The 21781-nt window shown below is 48.1% G+C and overlaps 3 protein-coding genes across 5 annotated transcripts in view; 1 reads left to right on the top strand and 2 right to left on the bottom strand.

Moving 5' to 3' along the window:
• The window catches only part of RNF212B (ring finger protein 212B), a 47189-nt gene extending 46786 nt beyond the window's left edge, over window positions 1-403 (top strand). For all 3 annotated transcript variants that reach the window (XM_058540936.1, XM_058540935.1, XM_058540937.1), the window contains one exon: window positions 9-403. In XM_058540936.1, the coding sequence (XP_058396919.1) occupies window positions 9-122 (114 nt within the window). In that variant the 3' untranslated portion in view covers window positions 123-403. The remainder of the gene's footprint in view (window positions 1-8) is intronic.
• A 649-nt stretch (window positions 404-1052) lies between these two features.
• Window positions 1053-9500, bottom strand: HOMEZ (homeobox and leucine zipper encoding). The gene is made up of 2 exons (XM_058540934.1): window positions 9319-9500; window positions 1053-4159 (listed from the first exon to the last, which is right to left on the bottom strand). Exons 1-2 carry the CDS (start codon window positions 9356-9358, stop codon window positions 2565-2567), a joined length of 1635 nt encoding a protein of 544 aa, XP_058396917.1. The 5' UTR covers window positions 9359-9500; the 3' UTR covers window positions 1053-2564.
• Window positions 9501-16942: 7442 nt separating this feature from the next.
• PPP1R3E (protein phosphatase 1 regulatory subunit 3E) lies at window positions 16943-20407 on the bottom strand. The gene is made up of 2 exons (XM_058540938.1): window positions 19750-20407; window positions 16943-19453 (listed from the first exon to the last, which is right to left on the bottom strand). Exons 1-2 carry the CDS (start codon window positions 20164-20166, stop codon window positions 19031-19033), a joined length of 840 nt encoding a protein of 279 aa, XP_058396921.1. The 5' UTR covers window positions 20167-20407; the 3' UTR covers window positions 16943-19030.
• Between the last annotated feature and the right edge of the window lie 1374 nt (window positions 20408-21781).

Below are 21781 nucleotides of genomic sequence, written 5' to 3'. Positions count from 1 at the left end.
TGCTGCAGACTCTCTACCAACAGAGACAGATGGGATTAGCCAGGGGGAGAGAAGCATGGCCACTTCCAGATAGACCATCTTCAAAGTCTGATGTATACATACAGCTGAAGGACGGACTATAGCATCCAATACCCGTTAGGCATGATGGCCTTGGAAAATGTACCCCTGCCTTGTTTCCTGGTTTCACTCTGTACCTTATCTTCCTCGATCTTTACCATATACACCCTGTATTACCTCCTAGGAAGGTGGTCAGGTCTTATATAAGGCTTGTGCTTCACGAAGATGTTTATATCTCTCTCACAAAACATATGTAGCTCCCTCATTTCTTAGAACTTGAAACAAAGGTTGGAAAAACAATTCTTGGCATCATTGGGGGTGGGCGGTAATATACTCATTAACTGTGTTTTATTTCTGGATTTCATTTTTTAGTTTTGGATATATATCCTCCCATTGCCAATGTTAACAAGCAACAACTCTGTTCCTTGTCCTAATTTATTATACCTTTTCTATTTGCCTGTTGTTTCCTCTATGCCTAGTTACTGTTAAATGTGTTCATTTTCCTTTCTGTCTGGTAACAGTTGCAGACACAGACTTTCAGCTCACTAAAGTACATACATAATAAAATAAAGACGATGCCCTTTTATTGGTATTGCAACTCTATTGGTATCACAGGCTCTAGAATGGTGGAATGGGCAAAGAACACTACCACTAATCAAACATTTATTTTTCTTTGGGTACTAAGAGGTAGAAATGAGGAATAACATGGGTGGGCCACTAGCAGGCAGGCCTTAATCAAAAATACTGGAAAAATGTAAAGATAGCCAGCATCTGCCAGAAATAAATTAGGTCTTGGGAATGACTTGAAGCTGAATTAGGATCCCACTACCCTTTCTGGAACTCTGAATTTATTTTTAAAGGCATTTCTAGACACCTCTTCTTCTAGGTAAGAACCTGTGCCATAGCACGTGCAGGAAACAATCTGCCCAGTGATAGATACTGATCTACTGCATTTTTTTTTTTTTTTTTGTGAGGAGATCAGCCTTGAGCTAACATCTGCCAATCCTTTTTTTTTGCTGAGGAAGACTGGCCCTGGGCTAACATCCGTGCCCATCTTCCTCCACTTTATATGGGACGCCGCCACAGCATGGCTTGCCAAGTAGTGCGTCGGTGCGCGCCTGGGATCCAAACTGGCGAACCTCGGGCTGCCGCAGCGGAGCGCGCGCACTTAACCGCTTGCGCCACAGGGCTGGCCCCTGATCTACTGCCTTTTCAAGTTTTTGTTCTCTTAATCTACCTCAGAATATCCTGCTGCTTCAAAAAATAAATAAATAAATAGAGTATACTAAATCAGAATGTTAATGGATTTGGCTCCATTAGTCTCTAAACCATAGAAATGGCAAAGTGGAAGAGAGAGAAACAATTTTATTTTTGGCCTTTTTATTATTATTCTAGAAATTTGGGCCTTCCACTCTTTTATTTCTAGATGGTTAACCCACTGATATCGTTATATCTGACCCCAACTGATGAGAACCATTCTAACACATCAATAATTAGTTCAGTTAAAGACCATGGTCCCTTTGTCCCCAAGACAGATCTTATAAAGAGAGGAAAAAGTCTCTTTTCTGGACAAAAATTGAACCAACACCAAAAAGATGACAAATCAATGTCTGTCAAGCTAGGCAGGAGGAAGTGTCAGGTTTGTAAAACCAAACCTGGAACCTACCTGCACCATCCTTCTGAACAGTCGAAACCATTCCCTCTCCTCTATCCCTCTGTAACCTAATCTACTTTTTTAAAGGACATCTCCCCTAAGTCCCATCTCCAATAAATATCTGGTCTAAATTATTCTCCACCAAATCATTAAACTTTTTCACAAGCTCCGTGGGGAAGATTTACCCTGAGACAAATAGTGAACAGAATGGGGATTCTGGAAAGAGTTAAAAAGGTACAAGGCAAAGTGGTCCCAGTATCAGAAAACATTCTGCTACCTGTGTGACACAATAATGAAGCAGGTGAAACATACAGTCAAGTTGGTATGAGGAAGAGAGTGTTTGTGATGAGACTGGGACATATTGAGATTCTCTGCTGCATTGTGCATGGACTTGTGCTCAGAGAGAAAGGGGTGCAAGGCAGCCTTATATTCCAGAGAAAATGGTGGGACTGGGGGAGGCACTGGAATCATCAGTTGAATCAAAATTCTTTACTCCTCCTTTCCAGTCCTCCTGTAGACGTGGGGCCAAGGTCTGGCCCCTCTGTAGTGCACTAAGGGAAAGAGCAGCAGCTATGAGCAAGAGCCTTTATCTGGCTCGTAGTTTGGACCAGATCCTTAGTGCTCTCTTCACTGAGGCTAGAGGCCTGGATTTCCAGTCCTCACATCACTTTGTGCGCTATGGTCATCCTCCCTGGTCCACCCTCACTACATCTCCCTGTCCACCAACCTCAAGAACACAAAACTTTTCAGTTCTTTGCCACAAAGTAATTTTAAAAAATGTGGTTTCTTTGTTTAAATGTTACTAAGTTGGTTCATCTTTTAGTAACAGACCTCCCCGCCCCCAGCCACCCACTCAGTCCTGTATGATGACATCATCATCCTCGTCTTCCTCCTCCTCCTCCTCTTCTTCATCTTCATCTTCTGGCAGTTCTTCCTCCTCCTCTTCCTCCTCTTCATCTAGACAAACCACCACCTCAGCTGGCTCAGGTAGTCGAGAGTCAAACCAATCCAATACCTGTTGGGTGCTAAGCCTTGACGCCTGACTCAGTTGAGGGATGTCACTTTGCCGTAGCTGTTGGTGGGCTGCCCAGTACCTCTCCAAGGGTCGTATATCCGGTGGGGGTGGGGGAGCCGGCAGAGGTGGTGTCTCAGGCCATTCATTCAAGGAGCGGGTTGAAGGCGGTGGTGTGGGAATCGCTGGGTCCTGGAAACTAGGGGCACCAGGGACTGCGTTGTCCCGAAACCATTTTAGTTGCCCATGCTTCAAGGCATAGCGTGTGTCACCAAACCACTGAATGATCTCTGGCCGAGGTAAACCAGTGATCTGTTCTAATTTATAGTAATCCTCCCGCCGTGCCCATTGGCACTGTAAAAAAAAAGACTTGAGGATAGCCAGCTGTTCTTTGGTTTTGCGCTTGGTCTTTCGCTGGCGTTGCATATCTGGGGAAGGGTACTCTGCAGGGCCAACCCTACCTGGTACTGAGTTATGCCTTAGCCCCTGGGGCCAGGCTGGCTCCAGATGTGGGGGTAGTGCCTGTTCATTGGGTGACCGTGGCTGTGGGGTACGGCCCAGTGGCTGGAGGGGTTTAGAGGTGGCAGTAGCTCCATTAGCCAGTACCTGGAAAGAGGAAGAAGAGGTAGAGGAAGAAGAAGGAGTCATATTAGATGCTGACTCCTGCTTACAACTACTGGCAGGTAATGAGATTGGTGGGGGCTTATCCCGAGCACGTGGCTGGTGGACAGTTGTGGAGTGGTTCCAGGAAGCAGTACCTCGGCCATGTGACTGGTTGGGACCCCTGCCTGCCTGCTCCTTAGAGAGGCCACTACTTTGAAGATCCTGCCAAAAATTTGATTGGTGGGGGAATGCCCCACTGCCAGGTGCCATTGGGGGCTCCTTTGCTTTCTGGTGACTCAGTGGCTCTGAGGACTCCTCAGGCTCTACCTTCAATCCTTTCATCTGGGTGGGCTCGCTAAGAGTCAGGGGCACTATTCCAAGACCAACTTGTTGTGGAGGTGGCACTGGAGAAGGAGGCACCTCCTCTGGGGGCCGCCCTGCATGATGAGTAAAAGAGAGAAGGGATTTGAAATGGAGTTGGTCCCGATGGTAGACCACTCGGGCTCGAGTCTCTTCTATTTCTTCAGATGACCAGCTAATGCCACAGCGGAGGCGCTGGGCCATGAACCAAGTCTTGACTTTCTCCATCTGCAGCCCATAGCGTAGACAGAGAAGGGCAATGTCTGCTAGACTGGGATAGGGAAAGTAGCTGAAGGTTTGTAGCAAGTGTTCATTGCCATCCAGCTCACTGGTCTGGGCTGCCTGGGTCCACACAAGTTGGAGCTCCTCGGAGATTGGAGGGAGGCAGATGAGCCCCGCGGGGGAGCTATTAAGACTGCTGGCCTCTTTATTAGGAGGCATGGTGTTTTCTGATTTGTGCCCTTCAGAGATAGCTGTAATAAGAAGAGAAACAGCTCAATCACTGGGGCTCCTCTTTTGGCCCATTGCTCAGTTTCTACCAAACAAAATGTTGGACTCCAAAACAATCAACTTCCTATGTGTACCGTGCTGGATTGCTTTTCAAATGCTTTAAGTTTCCCATTTAATTTTCATAACCTTATGCAGTCATCAGAGCCTCTATAATTCCCACTGTACGGATGAAAAAACCATAGAAGTTAAATTACCCAAGTCACATGACTAGTGAGTATTGTAACCAAGACAGAAATCTGTCTTTAGAGGTTAAGGAGGAAAACTCGTCCTTTCATAGTCTTTATCTTTCCAATTCAAACTCACTTCACCCTCTAAGTTCATGGAACAAGAGTCACAAAATGAAGACTCAGCCACAAAAACAAGAGGAGCAGTAATCTGAGAACTGTTCCAAACGTTTTTAGCTCCTAACAATTTATGATTATCTCTAGAATGTGGAGAAAGGTCAGGAGTACAGTGGATGAATATCTAGAAGGTAGGACAGCACTGTTCCTCTGCCCAGCCCCCTTTTCTTTCCCTTGGTGGTGGTGGAGTGCTGGGGGAGGGGAATGATAGTACCTTTAAGCCCTAAGCCCAAACCTGATAGCTTTATTTTTTCTAGTACCTTTAAGCCCTAAGCCCAAACCTGATAGCTTTATTTTTTCTTTGCGTAGGAGAGGTCAGATATCTGGGATAATGAGGCTTACTCCACGTGGGTTTAGGTCGGGTGAGGGTAGAGAGAGGGGACTGTTCCCCCAACCCAAGTCGTGCTTGGAACAAAGGTTATCCCCTCCCCCCAGCCTTTGTCTCTTCCAACTGCTCAGTCTCTCTCCAGGGAGCCTAGAGAGCTCCCTCAGACTTGAACAGTCCCTTCCACACAGGGCGGAAGGCCTGCAGCTCTTATCTCTTCGGTCCAGCTTTCTTCTGACCAGGTGGGCAGGCTCATTATAAACTGTAGCCAGGTCCTGCAAGCTGCCCAGCCACACCACCAGTCTGGGGGTTATGGGTGTGGAGACTGCGGGAATGGCCCCCGACTATGCTTCATTCCTGAAATACCTGCCCAAGTTATTTCCCAGTACAATTCTGTTGACCGAATTTTAACTCAGCTCTATGTGTGGGCATTAGAGACTCTTTTAACACATCTGTCACCCTTTACTCTTAGAGAAATCCCATCTGAGTTTATAAATGTTACTTCTGATATGTTAAGGATGGGACAGGATTCCTGTGTAAATGCTACATGATCAATTGAGGAAACTCTCGAGTCCAGAAAGTTACAGATAGAGCAGTGTCATATCAGGGCTTTTATATGATGATTAGAAAGATTTGGTAGCATTTTAATGTGTGTCACCATTCCCTTTTAACAAGTTAATCTAACAAACTGAAGACCATGCAGATCCTAAGGCAACACAGCTGGAAGAGAACCTTAAAGGGTAAACCGAGGCAGCATGGCATAGTGGGTAGCAGTGTGACTCTTGAGTAAGGCCAGCCTGCAGTTGGAATCCCAGTTCTGCAGTTAGCAGCTATGTGATCTTGAGCACAAGTTACTGAACTTATATGAGACTTGGTTTCTTCATGTGTAAAACATGGAGACAGTGCTGAGTGTGTGTGAAGTTATATCTTTTTACGGAGCACCTACTATGTGCTAGGTGTCATGTGTAGGCAGGGCCTAAAGCATGTTAGATGGGGAGGTCCAGGTGAGGCAGATTTGAGATGAACTGTAGCTCCACCACTTCCTACAGTGCTGCTGTCCCTGGGCAAGTTATTTACCCTCTCTAATCCTTCGTTTCCCATCAGAAACACAGGAGGTCAGAACAGCACCTACTTCACAAGTTGATGACTAAATGAAAAAATGCACTCGACGTTATGCCTAGATCAGAGTAAAGGCTCAATAAATAACAGCTTTTATCATTACTTCAGCCTCATGGGGTGATTCTGATATAAGATAATGCTCCTCCTAGACAATGGGGGGAGTGAGGCAAAGACTGAAATCCTTTAAAATCACTGTTTTCAATCTGTTTTTGCAGAGTCCTAATTCTAATGGGCAGTAGAGGAAACCAGGGTATCTATGATTTTATATTTTGGGAGTTGGATATAATTCCAGAATGGATTTTGCTGCTTTAAAAAATGAAAATCACTGCTTTAGGAGAACTGAATCCATAATTTGGATATAAGGCCTTTCTGACTGCCAGGTGGATTGCAATGTGGTAGCTCTATCTTTACCCTCCAGGTTCATCCCAGACACAGCTGAGTGGCCTGTGAGGACTTGCTTGCACAGCCATTTAGAAATTGTGGCCCACCAGGAATACCACCAAATCTAAGCTGGAGAATACTTTATGATTGCAATATTTGACACCTACTTTACCTTATCTGTGTCCTGTTCTTACTGACACAATAACACGTTAGATAAGAAGGAAATGTAGCATAAGGAATAAAGCAGTCCAGTGTAAGGATGAAGACTGCCAAACCAGAACATAAGGCAGGCAGTGAGAAGCCTACAGGAGGCATTTTTGCTTTCATTCATGTGGTTTGTGATCCCTCAGATTCTCATGGGATCAGCTTGATATTTCAATGTAACGTGCAGTAATGCAAACATCATATTTGGTGTACTATATATATCCACAGTTTTCCAATTACACAAAACACAAGTTGTGGAAGACTTTTTGATATAGAATGGTGGCTTAAATCAAGGCACAGCTATATAGCTGGTACCTCGCTGGAAGAATCTGGCTTTGAATTAGGAAGAAACTACAACCAGAGAGTGGCTCATGAGAACTCTAACAAGTAGGGTAGACGTTATGGTAATCAAAACCACAGTGAAGACACTACAGTGTCTTGTGTTCTTGTGCCTCCATTTGGTGAGGGCAGGAAAAGAAGGGAATCAAAGCTGGAGAAAGAGGTGGTGGGCAGAGGTGGTGGCAGGGGTGGTGGGATTATCAAGTCTGAGCAATTACTAAATTTGTATCCTTATTAAATATGCCAGATATGTCCTACTGCTACTTAAAGTCACTAATTAAAAATAAAGAGCCAGGATAAAACACTTCTTTCCCTTTGGGCTTTCCATACTCCTGGGCAGATGGCAGAAAAGAATGGGCTGCCTTAAACTTATCTAGGTGTTCACACAATCCTAGAAAAATGGGTATTTGGAACTTTAGGCTTGAGCCTAGGCTTATGATTAAAGCAGGAGAAAGTTTGAGTGGGACACTAGATATGATCCTGCTAAATCCCCTAAATCTTATTCAGAGAACTGAAGAAGGCCTGAAATGTGTTTTGGTGATACAGTTGTAAGGGCGTTAAAGGACTTTTAGTGATTTTCAACTGATGTGCTTCTTAACTTTTTGGATCATGAACCTCTTTGAGAATCAGATAAAAGCACCTTAGAAAGTTATGACTACCTCCCCCCCCCAATAAACATCCACAGTTACACATTACATATATAATCTCAGGGGGTTCACTGGCTGCCCAGAAGCCCAAGTTAAGAACCTCTGTGTTGTGTTATGTCCTCAAAACTTAATAAAGGCAATGGTGGTAACTGCTTAAAGAAGAACAAAAAGTTCTGGGATGAACTGGGATGGAAAGAGTGGATGGAAGACTCAAGAGAATTTGAATAAGCCTAGAAGGGACTGGGTATTGGTGATATTAGCTGGAGAGAGTGGAAGGGAGGAGTGTTCAACCAGGCCAGGAGCCTGGCTTAACTGACCCACTGGATTACATGACCACTACCCACAGTGCACTGGACACCAGAGCCGGGGAGGCTTCTCTCTAAGTGTGCCAAAATCATCTGTTTCCTTCAGCTGCCCTGTGTGCCTGGGCCAGCTGTGTGTGATTCCAAACCTGGTTATGCCCGTTGTTTTTCTGTATTTATATAATAATGTAATTAAACATCACATAAACCTATGAAAAATTAGTGCATTAAAAACTTTTCCTATGAAAACAAAGTCAAATGCTTTGGAAAGACAATACAAAAGAGTGTACATTTTAAAAATTGTTGAGAGTAGGTAAGACAACTGTAAAAGATTTTTTAAGGTGACTTAAAAATCTCAAAAGTATTCTGCATTCAGATTGCCTTAAAAGTGTTTAAATTCTCACTCCACTTTAAAGAAACCACACCTGGTAATCATAGGTGATGAGCGGCAAGACTGCACATTAGAATTACCTGGGAAACTTAAACCCAGGCATCCTCCTACTCTTTCTGACTTAATTAGTCTGGACTGGGGCCCAGGCATCAGTAGTTTTAAAAAGTTCTCAGGGTGCAGCCAGATTTGAGATTTGCTTGTGTAGTTTATACTAGAAAGGCAATTGGGAACTCCAACCAGCAGACTTACACAAAGAACACGCCTGGACACTACCCCAAAAGATTGGTGAAATGAACGTACTTTTAATGACAATGCTTGATATTTATTTGCATCATTTAAAAAATTCCCAACTTGAACTGGCTGTTTTGGTTTTTTCAGTTACTGCCATCTACCTATCTTAATCATATAATATAAAAGGACTTCAAATGTATGGTGAGGAGGAGGTTCATATGATACAAGATCTGATCAGGGCCCACATTACCACACAGGTCTCAGCTTGAGTCTTCTTTCAGTTTAGAAGTCTCAGACTAGGACGCAACACCAGGAACCTCTGAGGACTGGGGTTCTCACTTTCCTGGTTGGTTTTCTGAGTATGGCTGGGTAGGGGGTCAGAAGGGGCAGTTTCTCCTAAACCTTTCATTCCCAAAGGCCACTGCTCCCCAGAATTAAGGCCAGGTTTCTGTACGTGTGTTGAGGTCACCAGGAGGTAGTCGTGGGGGGGAGGGCTGGGAAGGAAACGTTTCTCCTATCCACCATTTCACAGGCAGTCTAGAAGGCTCCAAACTGGGTCAGAGAACAAAAAGTTGCTGCACTTGGGGCGATGAGCCCCAGGGAGCAGGCGAATCTCAATTCTCCCCTCGCCAAGGGCGTCCCACCCAGCCTTCCCCTCCTCCCTACACACCCACTCGCCCTCCCCCAGTTACAACAGGGAACCGAAAAGTCCAGAGGAGAAGGGAAAACCGGGCGACTTCGAACCTAGAATTCTCCTCCCCCCAGCGCGGGGATGGGGCTCCGGAGGTCGGAGATCGTACAGGGGCTGGGAGGGGAAGTCGCAGGGGCTGGGGATCACTCACCGCGGTCCGGCCCGGGCGGCGGCTCCCAGCCTCGCACCATGGGCCGCGGGGGGAAGGGGGAGAAAGGGCAGGAGGGCCTCCGGGGTGGGAGTGGGGTTCCCGCCCGGTGCGGCCTGCTCCGAGCCCACCCGTGCGGAGGGCCGGGACCGGGACTGCCCCCCCCGCCACCGAGAGCGCGCCGGCTAGCCCAGCCCTGCTCCAGCGAGTTGGAGGCGGGGCGGATGGGTGGGGCGGGCCCCGGGGGCGGTGCCAAGGTGGCCCGAGTCCCGATTGGTGGGCGCGGGCAGGCGGGCACCGCGGAACGCACTGGGCCGGCCATTGGCTGCGTGGGTCTCTGCTGAAGTTGGCTATTGGCTGCGTGGGGCAGGGAAGCTGTCCCCCGGGGCCAGGGTGCCGCGAATGGTACTTCCCCCCACCCTCGACCTATCGGCGCCGGACCTTCGGAGTACACTGAGCTATGTTCCTCCCGGAATTCCCCAAGGAATTCACGGCAGTTTGCTGAACTGTCCAGACCGCCTACAACTACTCCCCATTTGTTTCGTCTTGGAGGAAGACGGTTTGAGCATCCCCTTGCCAGCCTTACACTCGAGCCGCGCCTTCCCGGCCGAGGGCCCAACGGCGTCAGCAGCGTCACTGAAAACGAAGCGCCTAGAGCAACCGGGAACTTGTTGCTGAGGGATCAAATGTCTTGCCACCCGGAAAGACGAGGATCCTAGCAGCCCGGCACCTTTGGCCCCTTCCCGGGTCCAGCTGGCATCGGACAGGTGTTCTCAAAAACGAAGTGCTGGAGGGATCAGCTGGTTGCGACCTACCAGACCGCCAGGCCCCCCTCTCTGCCCTAGTAAAGAGAACCTGGAGCTCTGCCTCGTATCTGGGGACCTTGGTTTTCGCTGTCAAGGAAGGGATGACAATAAAATGGATCTTTCACCAAAGCAGAATTCCACACACTCCGAAGTTCTGGGCCAAAAGTTTGTCTATTTAGGATTCTCAGTCTTCTGACTAAAACTTCGGAACAATACTTTCTGAAGTGACTCTTCTGTTCCCATGCTGGTCCTTGAAAAAGTCTCTTCTTGCTTATTAGGTCACTTAATAGCTTATATACTTACAATAATTTATAAAACAATTTCAGACTTTGTCCTGTATTTCGCAGACTTCACCCCTCCCCATGTATCTCCCAAAAGCCAACCACCATAACGGCTACTTCTGAGTCTTCATCGCTTGGCTTTATGGTCTAGAGCTCTTTCAGGGTTGCCAGACATCAGAAATATTATATCTGCTTCAGCACTGAGCCCTATTTTCTGTTGCTGGCCCTGTATTTCCCCCGCCTCCACTCTCCTTCATTACATTTAGTAACAATCTCAACTCCTAAGAGCCAGCCCCACGTCCTTCAAACGACTAGTATCCGGCAAAAGCATCATAGGCCTAAACGACAGAAGACATACACTCAGTTTTAGAGTTAGAAACTTTTGATCCCTCAGGGTTTAAACCAGGGCTGGTGATAGATACAGACCTTCTCCTAAATCATGACTGTTACAATGCCCCAGTGGTTTGCATGTAATAAAGGAAGGGAAAAGTGAAACATTTTAGGCAGCAGCAGCCCTCAGTTTTCAGTGGCGAGGTCATTCTCTCATAATCCAAACAATTAATGAGACTGGATTGACTGGGAAGAACTCATGCTGGTTTGGCTGGGAAGGCAGGCAGGCACTGTCTGTGGGAACTTAGCGCCTGCCCCTGGGGGGTTCAGTTAGGCATTCTGGGCATCGCTGAACATGGCCTTGGAATTATGAAAGGTGGACAGCTCTGACACCTTTCTTGTCTCGGAAAGACACTCACTCCCAGGTCAGGAGTAGGGAGCAGAATCAAAGACAAATTTAGGAGAGGGAGAATTCCTCTCCTAAAAGGGAAAAGGACAAAGGAGAAGAAATTCCTTTGCCCCAGTTCTGGAGTGCAGGCTGAAGCCTCATTCTTTTCCGTGGGTTTCACCCTAAAGCTTTACAAGATGGAGTGGACTGGGGTGGGGGAGCGGAAGACAGGAAGAGATCCAGACTAACAATATCAGAGAGGGAAGGATCCCAACTTTAGCAAGACAATAACCCTTCCAGCTCTTCCAGGAACTAGTGCTGAAGAATGGGGACTCATTATGTTAATCTCCTATTTTGGTGAAAATTCTCTCTCCCTTTGCATGGCTCAGATATTACCAGGACTGACCAGAGGCACACGGACCCTACAGCTAAGGGAGCTGAAGTTTCAGGGCCCTTCCTTGCACAGACCTCTTCCACAGCACTGGAGGAGTCCCAGCAATGTGTGAATGTGGTCAGTTTTTGTAAAATTAAAAAAATATATATTTAAACTGCAATTGGTTAAGATTGATGTCTCTCTCCTTTCTGACTTCCCCTCCATCACACTTCCCCTTTTGTCAGGCGGCACTGGAGAGTCCACGGGCATTTTGGGATTGGCTAAGGAAGTTGAGTTGGGGATACATTTAGTCTGGGTTTGGGAGGTATACATTTGTGGTTTGCAGTTACTTCTATGAATAGTTAAATAGTAGGTATAGTGTTATGGGCTGACCTAAGTTCCCCCAAATTCATGTTATTAAGTCTGAACTCTCAGTACCTCAGAATGTAACTGTGTTTGGAGACAGGGTCTATAAAGAGATAATTAAGTTAAAATGAGGTCTTTAGGGTAAGTCCTAATCCAATATGACTGTTGTCCTTATAATAAGAGGAAATTTGGACACAGACGCTAACATAGGAAAGACCATGTGAAGACACAGGGGGAAGGTGGCTATCTATAAGCCAAGGAGAGAGGAATCTCAGAATGAAATCAACCCTGCTGACACCTTATCTCAGACTTCTAGCCTCTAGAACTGTGAGGGAATTTCTGTTGTTTAAGCTACCCAGTCTGCAGTATTTTGTTATGGCAGCTCTAGCAAACTAATACATATAGCTTCCAAGAATACTCCTAATGTCAACAATTCAGAGCATATGACATTAGTCACTGCAAATTTGAAATGCTCCAAAATCTTACACCACATATACCATAGAAATTTGATAGAGTTTTTTCCCCAAGTTTGACAAAAATCCTTAAAAATTATGTGACCTTATCACTTACAAAGTGTGAAGGTGAAATTTTTCTAAATTATCAAGAATTTATTTATTTATTTATTTATTTATTTATTTGCTGAGGAAGATTAGCCCTGAGCTAACAGCTGTGCCAGTCTTCCTCTATTTTATACGTGAGTTGCTGCCACAGCATGGCTAACGATTGGTCTAGGTCCGTGCCTGGGATCTGAACCCTTGAACCCTGGGCCACCAAAGTGGAGGGTGCTGAACTTAACCACTAGGCCATGGGGCTGGCCCCAAGAATTTTTAAAAAATGCTTATGTAGAAGACCGAATTACCTTTCTACACTCTTTATAGAAAACATTATATATAGTAATCACATGAAAAGGCTATCAAAGAGCATGTAGCCGAAAACAAAATTGTAGGAAAAAATGTTTGCCAGGTAAGATAATTTTTGAAATTTGTTCTTTTTCTTTCTTTTTTTTTTTTTTGGTGAGGAAGATTAGCCCTGAGCTAACCTCTGTTGCTAATCCTCCTCTTTTTCCTGAGGAAGAATGGCCCTGAGCTAACATCTGTGCCCACCTTCCTGTTTTGTATATGGGACACCGCCATAGCATGGCTTGATAAGCAGTGTGTAGGTCTGCACCCAGGATCCAAACCTACAAATCCCAGGTTGCCAAACCAGAGGGCCACGGGGCCGGCCCAAAATTTGTTATTTTTCTTGATTTTCTAGGATTTGTCAGCTTTTAAAAAATTGTAACGTTTTTATCTTCTCGTTCTAAAACATTTACTTTTGTGCCAAATGTATTTATTTTTCTTTAAAAAGGCTCCAAAAGTTGTATTCTTCAGGCACCCAAAAACTTGGATCTCCCCCGGGACTACCCAAATGGATACAGTGAGTTTCTGCCTCAATTAGGGGAACCCTGCTCCAGTGTTCTGTGCCATGTTTGTGCCCTTAGCCAATTCCAGTACCAGAGCTGAGGGCTGACCAATCAAAACTGCAAGTACTGAGGATCTGGGATAGCAAAGACGCAATGAAGGAGTTTGTGGAAGGATTTCAGACAAACCTACAGCCAAACTAAGATATGAGAGGTCTGTAAAGACAGTAGGGCCATAGAGGGACCCTAGGCAGTCAGCCATGGAGAGAACCCTGGAAAGCCCCCCCTTACCTCTCCTTGGGTGCCTGCTCCTCATGCTGAGTCTACCCTTCAGCATATCTGGTTTCACTTACAACATGTACTAAAGAGTGGGTGCTCTGCGGCGACATCACAACTTGGCCATTATGATGTAATGAGGCATCTGCATCTTCTCGGGTTAGGGCTTCCCTATTAGGAACGTTGTCTCATTACTTTGTGGGTAATTGGATTCTTTCATCATTCAGGTGATGTGGAAGTCAATACTACATGAGAATTTGATCTTTTTCAAGGATTCCTCCCTTTAAATCTATTTCTATCACTCCATTCTGGATTAGACAGAGGTCCTTGCTTTTCCTCTCCATCTTATTTTTTGTCCTTTGCTTTAGGGTTGCCCTTGATGGGGAAAAGGGCTTTGCTCTTCCCTCTGGTGCTTAAGGAGCAGAATGTAACTTAGATAGGCCCCTTAAGGAAGAAGAGGCCCCCACCCAAGGGGAAGCACGGGCTTTTACCCAAGCTGTTCCCTTTCACTGGCCCCGCAGCTGGTGCTGGGTGCCAGGGAACTCAAGCGCTGGGCCCTGGTAACTTGCACTACCGCTACCCAAGATGGTGGTGGGACCTGTTGGAGTGTTTTATACAGGGCTGCCCAACTCCTCCATATCTCCTTCCCACCCAACTTCTCTGTAGCCAGAGGACTCTGGCAGACAGGGAATAGGACTTTTAAGAAATGGGGGCGGGAGGGAGGAATCTTGTCTCTGGGTTTCTTGCCACCCTCAGGCCAAAACAAACAATATTTCTCAATATCTTATGATATACTTTCGTTTCATATTTTAACTTTATTTCAAATACGAGGTCTTTTATCCAGAAGGGAGGGCAGTTACATGAGGAAGCTGAAGTGAGGCACAATACTAGTGGGTTGGGGCCCAGTGAACATAGGGCTGCCCTATGAAGCGGGTGGGGAGGCTCTGGGAGGGCCTGATGAGAACAGTGGTTTTGGGGGATTCACATAGCAACCTTTCATTTCCTCTCCAAGTTAGCTATTCAGTGGGTGGATTAGTCTGTCCTTTTAGCAACTTCACTCTTTAGCAATATCACCAAAAGAAGTGCCAAGGCTGGGGACACAGAGAAAATTACAAGTGCCTGTATTTCTCTTTATGCCTGGTTGGGGAAGAAAACGGAAACTAGTAGCAGAAAATGAAACATTTCTGATGTTATCTCTTGCCATGAAAAACCACAGGTCTGTGTAATGGGCTGTTTTGTAGCCTGGGAATGAGATGTGGTCAGGAGGCCTGGGGTTAAGCCCCATCTTGAGCTGCACTAACCAATTCTTTGACCTTGCTGGGGTCACTTCTCATCTCTGGACCTGTGTCCTCATCTGTAGGGGAGCCTGGACCCAATGATCTCTAAAGACAAGCCTTTTCAGGTCTGTTTCTATGACCTGCGAATTGCAAGGATCCAGAGGAGCTGCAGAGAAACACAGGTGTTAGAAGCAAGGCAATGTGGGAGTTAGATTGGAAAGTTGAGGAGTTGAGGCTTATTATGAAGAGAAATAATGAGCTACATTCATAAAGAGAAACAAAGGAGGAGGAGGAAGGCTATCAGGTAGGTGTGGGAAGACATCTGAGGTCTGGATGCGGGAAAAGGGCAAGTGTTCCTGCTGTGTTGCTTCAAGGACCCAAGCCCCTGACCATGGTAATGGTTTCTCTATGGCACTTCCCAGTCCATGGCTGACATGTTACCTCCTAAATTGCTCCTGTTCATACAGTCATCAGCCTTTAGAGGAAAGTCCCCACCACAGTGCCTAACACATGACGCATCTCTAAAGATTCCACCAAACTCCTGGTGTTTCCCATGTCAGATTAGACTATCAGCTTACCCCCAGGCCCTGGCGCAGCTCTATATGGGAAAAACCAGAAGACTCATGTGCTGGTCTATACAGCTGAGAATGGGGAGTGGGTGAGCCCTGGTACTTCTTACAGAGAAAAAGCTCAGGGTTCCCTGCCCCTAACCAGTTTGCATTTATCCACTCAATACCAGGGTTCCCAGAAGGGGCCCAAGCACAGACTATCCAGCAGTTGTCCTAGTTGGGGACCCTTCTAGCAGAAACTTTAAGATTTTATTTATTTATTTTTTTCCCCCCAAGCCCCAGTAGATTGTTGTATGTCATAGCTGCACATCCTTCTAGTTGCTGTATGTGGGATGCGGCCTCAGCATGGCCGGAGAAGCGGTGCGTCGGCGCGCACCCGGGATCTGAACCCGGGCCGCCAGCAGCGGAGCGCGCGCACTTAACCACTAAGCCACGGGGCCGGCCCTAGCAGAAACTTTAGAGAACTGGCCTTTTCGAGGCTAGTGGGGGATTGGAAGGGGTGTGGCACACCAACAAGTATGGAGGGTTGGCTAGGGCCAGGAGGGAATCCCAATGTATGGAAAGGCTAGAGTTCAAATGGGTTCCCAAGTTCTCTAGCAGGTAGGCGGGGTGGTCCCTTGCTGATCTTACAGAGCTGGGACACTGGCACAGGAGACAACAGCAAGCTCCCGGAAAGAGCAGATGAAGCATGGGACCCTCAGTGCTTTGCCTTCTCCAACCATTTGGGAGACTGGGAGGACAGGAAGGCAGAACACAATTAGAAACTATGGTCTTTTCCTATTAAGACATAATACGGCAAAGCAAAGTTTTAAATTTTGTTTTTAAAGGAAAAAAATATAACATCATGGTTATATAGAGAGGCTCTAGAGATTTCCTGGGGTTCACAATCCTAGCTCTGCCACTTATTAGCTTTGTGATCTTGAACAAATTATTGAGCTTTTCTGAGCTGTTTCTTCATCTCTAAAACAAGGATAGTATTACTCAACTCAAAGAGTTGTTTTGAGAATTATAAGACACCAGATTTTAGCAGGTAAGTAAATGTAAACTATTATTGTTAATACAACATAACAGTAATGCATACATTGAGCAAGAGATTATTACACACTGAGCCGTGACCCAGTCTCCCTCTCCATTATCCTCCCTTGGGCTCTTCACTGATGACTAAAAAGTGCACTGTTTGGTGGCTTCCAGTAGTTTCTCTCTTCACTCTGCTGGAACTTTGACCTGAAGGCAATCCACAAGACATGTGAAATTCTTTGTTTTCTTCACCAGATAAAGATGATGTTTAAATGGGCATTTGTTTGAGGAATGACTTGGGGTTCCTCTCTTTCAGCCATTCTTCTTTAAAGGATTAAGGCTTTGGACAGGAGGGGCATGGTAACAAGACCCATGCTCTATTCTGAATGCATGTATGGGCACGTGTGCATGCACTCTCAGTGATAAGGAAGAGGGGGATCCAGAAATTTTCTCTGAGAAATCAGTAACACACATGGGTATGGGGAGCTGGTTACCTGGGAGCTCCTGTTCATCTGCAGCATCAGGAACTGCTTCTTTTTCCTCTTCTCCCTTCTAGAAGACTGTCAAGAAGGAGCCTGAGAGAGGAAGGTGGACCAACCATGGTCTTGGCGAAAAGGAAGTAGGTTCTCCACCCCTTCTGGAGGGAGAAGGAATAGCAGAGATCAACAAGGATGAAGAGGGAGGCAAATGGAAATCGAGAAAAGGAAGGTAAATACCCAATATGCTAAAATAAAAATGAAAGTGATGAGAAAGAGGGACAAGGAAAGAGAAAAGCAGAGCTTAGGAATAGAGTAAGAGGAAAGGAAAAACAACCAGCAGAGGTTAACCAGGAGGAGCGACTTAAGGCATGAATGTGAATGGGTACAAGAGTCCAGCTTTCCTATTTCACTCATTCAGGGTATGGAGCATACTGCCATCTTCTGGTGCCATTTAATTTTCAAGTTGCTTTCTTTCTTTCTTTTTTTTGGTTAGGAAGATTAGCCCTGAGCTAACATCTGTCGCTAATCCTCCTCTATTTGCTGAGGAAGATTGACTCTGGGCTAACATCCATGCCCATCTTCCTCTACTTTATACGTGGGATGCCTGCGACAGCGTGGCTTGATAAGCGATGCATAGGTCCGAGCCCAGGATCCGAACCTGCAAACCCTGGGCTGCCAAAGTGGGGCACACGAACTTAACCACTACCCCACCAGGCCGGCCTGATTCTTGATTTGAAATGTTTTCCATTTCTTATACCCACAGTCCTTTATCCTCAAGAGAGCCCGCAACATTGTTTCCTTTCATCTTTGGGGCTCCCAAGCATCATTTTCTCCAAGAGACACCTCCCCCAAGTTGTCTCAGAGCACCCAGGCTGGAAGTCTGTAGGGCAAGAGCAAAAAGCAAGAGACAGAAGTTGAACTGTGGCTTGAAAGAGGCCCTGGAATACCCTGAGGATGCAGGCTGACTATGGGATGCTTCCTAGGCTCTGGAACATCTGTGTCAAAAACTGCAGGACCCATCCTCAGACACTGGGTGTGCTGTGTGTTCTGAACTGTAGCACTCAAACTGTAGGTTGGAGAGTGTGGCTTCAGTCCACACTCTGCCACTCACAGAGCATAAAATGTCAAAGCAAGAAGGGGCCCTAAGAGATCACCTAATCCAAATCCAATTTTCCAAGGAGGAAACTGGGACAAGTTCCAAGTGAGGCAACTTGCCCAAAGTTATGCAGCTAGTGAATGACTTCCTTTTCTTCTGAGGCAGAAAGAATCAGAATAGTGATTCTCGTGATTCACTGTCCCTTTTCAAATACAGTCCATAAAGTGCTTAGAGGTCATTAGAAGGCACCCCAGAAAGGCAAGACAGGCATTTTTCTGGAAGCCCCTGAGTGTACCAGCCTCTTAGGAGCTGCATTATTTGGCCCCAAGAACAGGCCTGGAGTTGGTTTTGCCTTCATTTTAATCCCCAGGGCTGCCTGGAGGTTGGAGGAAGGAGCTCTGACTGCTACCTGCTCTCACTCCCCAGGCAGTCCCCGGAGACTGAGGCCAGGGACCATCAGGGGTGACAAGGGAATCCTATCATAATGCCAGGGACTGGGAGCAATGGCCAAGTTCCTAGAACCTAAGCAAGGCAATTACGGCTGAGTTACAGCAGGGATGGGCAGGGCTGGGGGACCTGAGGTGGCAAATGCGGTAAGAGGGAATGAGCCAGCAATCTAAATGACTTCACCGGGGTGGGCTCCTACTTCACCCAAAATACCTCCTCAATCCCAAAGAGGTACCTTAAGCTTCGAATGCCTAGGCCTGACGAACCCAGGCACCCTCTCCCAGTGCCCACTTCTGGAAGAGGAAGTCATCATCATCCCTATTCTGCTTTTTTCTAATCTCCCAGCGCCCTTTCCGGTCTTCTTCCTCCTAAGTCCTGGCTCCGTCCACTCACATCCAACTAGCGTTTCCCACCCCAGTCTTCCCGACCTTCGTTGATTCCGCCCACGCCCCACACCCCTTGGATTTCTCCCATCCTCCTCGCCCTCCTCCACTTGACTCTCTCGGACAGCTCCCCGCCAATCTCGGTTTCTCCCATTCCTCCCCGCCACATCTTCAGGCTCCCCCAGCCCCCGGCTGCCTTTGGTTTTTCCGCCGTCCGCCGCAGGCGTCTCAGATAAAGTGGATCCAGCCCTGGGGCTCCGGGGCTCCGCCACTGCCCGGGTGCTCGGGCCCACGGAGAGCATAGTCACGGCCGCCGTTGTTGTCCCAGAACTCGCGGCCGGTGACGCGGTAGCGCAAGGCGAAAAGCAGGGCGCCCCCAATAGGCGGCGCAGGCAGGCGGAAGGCGAAGCGGTCGGCGCGCGGCGGGGGCGGGGCCGGGCCGGCGTAGGCGGCGGGCGCCTCTCGTTGGCTCCGCCAGCCGTCGGCGCTCCAGCGCACGCTCACGCGCTTCTCGTAGGCCAGGTCCAGCACGCGCGCGCTCCCGGCCACGCCCAGCGGGCCCGCCTCGGCGCGTTCCAGGCAGATGCGCTGCGCCTGCAAGCGGGCGGCGAAGCCGGGCTCGCTGGCCGGCTCCAGGGCGGCGCGCGCCTCCTGGGGGGAGAGAGGGAGCGGGAGGAGGGAGCCCAGGCGGAGAGAGGGGAGAGACAGGGGGCGGGGTCAGGGCGACGCACTGGGCCAATCCGAGGCCCGCCCCCGCGCGCCGCCGTCAGAGTGCGGCCCGGCTGGGGGAGTGGCCTAGAGTTACTCGCCAATGGGGACCCCAAAAGGGAAGAGCAAGGGCCAGCCCGGGGAACGGAGACGGGTGTTTCTTGCTAAATCCACTCCCACCTGCCCGCCGCGGCCGGGTAGGGGAGGTGCCGGGGAAGGGGCGTGCCCCTGGCGCCTACCTGGAGGCCGCGAGCGCGGGGCTGGCACAGGGTGAAGTGCCGGAGGGCGTCCCTCTGCAGCTGCACCTGCACGTGGCGGGGCACCCGGGGCAGCTCTCCGGGGCGGAAGCGGCGCACGGCGGCCAGCTCCAGCCCCAGCGCGTCGGCGAAACGCACTCTCTTGCGGGTGTCCGGGCTGCGACTGCGGGGCGCCCGGACGCCGCCGCCTCCAGCCGGCGCAGAGCGGGCCCGGCGGCCTCGACTGGGAGCGTGAGCGCGGGATCGGGCCCCGAGGCGCGTCCCGCCCTCGCCTAGCTCCTCCTGCGGCTCCTCCTCGAGTCTGGGCCGCTGGCTGCGGTAGTAGGCGCGCTCTGTCAGCGCGGCAGTGAAGCTCAGGTTGCGGGGGATGTCGGTTCGGGGGGGCCGCTCTCGAGACATGGCACCTCCCGACCCGGCGGGGCCCGTCTCCCACCCACCCGGCGTCCACACCGAAGCCGTCGGGCCCGCTTCAGCCGCCCCACGCCATTGCGTACTCTCCTTGCTGTCACCTCCAGGATCCTCCACCTCCCGTAGCTGTGCCTCCGTGACTACCTTTCCCCCCCTCTCAGGCCTCCGGGTCTTAGACCATCATCTCCTGCCTCCTGCGAGCTGTCTGCTCTGAGCGTGCGCTCAGCGGCGCTCACCCTCCGGTCCCGCGGCCCTCGCGGCCCCGGCCCCCGCCCACAGCCCGCTGACAGGTGGCTCCCCATCTGTCTTCGCTGCTGCTGCACCAGAGGGCGGGGACTCCACGCTTTTGGTCCTGAGTGAGACCCCTCGGCCTTTTTTTTTTTTTTTTTAACGGCCTCAACCTCTCCGGCACAGGAAGAGTTAACACGCCGGGGGTGGGGGGGGGAGGGTAACTTTTCCTTTTCTTGCAGGGGAAGATTTAAAACGCCCAGCTTGTGACTTTCTCTTCAGGGCTCACAATTTTCTTTTCTAAACCCTAGGCTCGAGGTTTGGGAGATGGGTGGGGGTAGGTGCAAAGAAGAGTTCATGAAAGATAGAAGCTGAGCTGTGGCGCTCAAAAGGGTGGGTGGACCACTGGGGAGAGTTCTGAACTGAGAGTTGCGGTTAGGCATAGCATCTGGTCTCATCTCTGGTGCTATTCAGCTGCATGACCTTGAGCAAGGCACAACTTCTCTGGACCTCAGTTTTCTCATCTGTAAAAAAGTGGATTCGAGTTCTGCTCTCTAACCTGACTAAGCCCTTGGAGGGCAGAGGCTGTGTCTGATTCATGGTCAGTTTCAGCACATAGTAGGCCTTCAAATTATTAAATGAATGAGCACACAACTTTCTTGGAGCTGGGACTGTGGGGTTTGAGTTTGAATGGGAGCTTCCAAGAAGGGTACAGAGCTGGCTTTTTTCTCTTTCATTTTTTTCTACATTAGTGAAAAAAACATGAAGTTTTGTTTAGTTTTTTTCTAGCTTCCCTTCTGATCTTATGTAGCACTTAACGACGTGCTAGGTATGGTTGTAAGAGTTTTACAAATATTAATTCATACAATACAGCCATCATAAGAGTAGGGAGTATTATTATGCCTATTTTACAGAAGAGAAAATCGAGGGAGAGAGGGAATAGGACTCTTGCCTAGGGTCACATAGATAATAACCCAGGAGCTGGGATTAGAACCTCAGCAGTCCAGCTCTAGAGTCCATTCTCTTATCCACTTGGTTATGTAAGATTAAAACATTTTATAGTAATAGTTAACATCTTCAGAGTATTGAAATGGGGAATCTTGGAGTAGAAATGGAATCTCTAAATTTAAAACAGCAGGAGAGTTTAACTGTAAAATCACCAGTGACTAAGTTGGAAATAAACAATGAGACATATACTAACTTACTATTGCACAATTCATTCCTGTTTGCATTTTAACTCCGGTATTAACCATAACAATGTTATTTAGCCAGGACTCATTTTTAAAGTGATATTGAGTTTTACTTTCTTATTTTATTTTTTTTTGTGAGGAAGATCTGCCCTGAGCTAACATCCATGCTAATCCTCTTCTTTTTGCTG

This window comes from Diceros bicornis, chromosome 5 (genome assembly GCF_020826845.1).
Source record: "Diceros bicornis minor isolate mBicDic1 chromosome 5, mDicBic1.mat.cur, whole genome shotgun sequence".
In the NCBI taxonomy this organism is placed as follows: Eukaryota; Metazoa; Chordata; class Mammalia; order Perissodactyla; family Rhinocerotidae; genus Diceros; species Diceros bicornis.
The sequence above is the reverse complement of the archived record's forward strand: the minus strand, read 5'-3'. Positions and strand labels throughout refer to the sequence as shown.

What these genes read in the sequence shown, in the direction of transcription:
- PPP1R3E (XM_058540938.1), bottom strand. Translation starts at nt 20,166, where the DNA reads ATGTCTCGAGAGCGGCCCCCCCGAACCGACATCCCCCGCAACCTGAGC. An exon ending in CCCGCGCTCGCGGCCTCCAG is followed by an intron (nt 19,454 to 19,749) that starts GTAGGCGCCAGG and finishes CTCTCCCCCCAG; the next exon opens with GAGGCGCGCGCCGCCCTGGA.
- HOMEZ (XM_058540934.1), bottom strand. Translation starts at nt 9,358, where the DNA reads ATGGTGCGAGGCTGGGAGCCGCCGCCCGGGCCGGACCGCG. An exon ending in GCCGCCCGGGCCGGACCGCG is followed by an intron (nt 4,160 to 9,318) that starts GTGAGTGATCCC and finishes TTCTTATTACAG; the next exon opens with CTATCTCTGAAGGGCACAAA.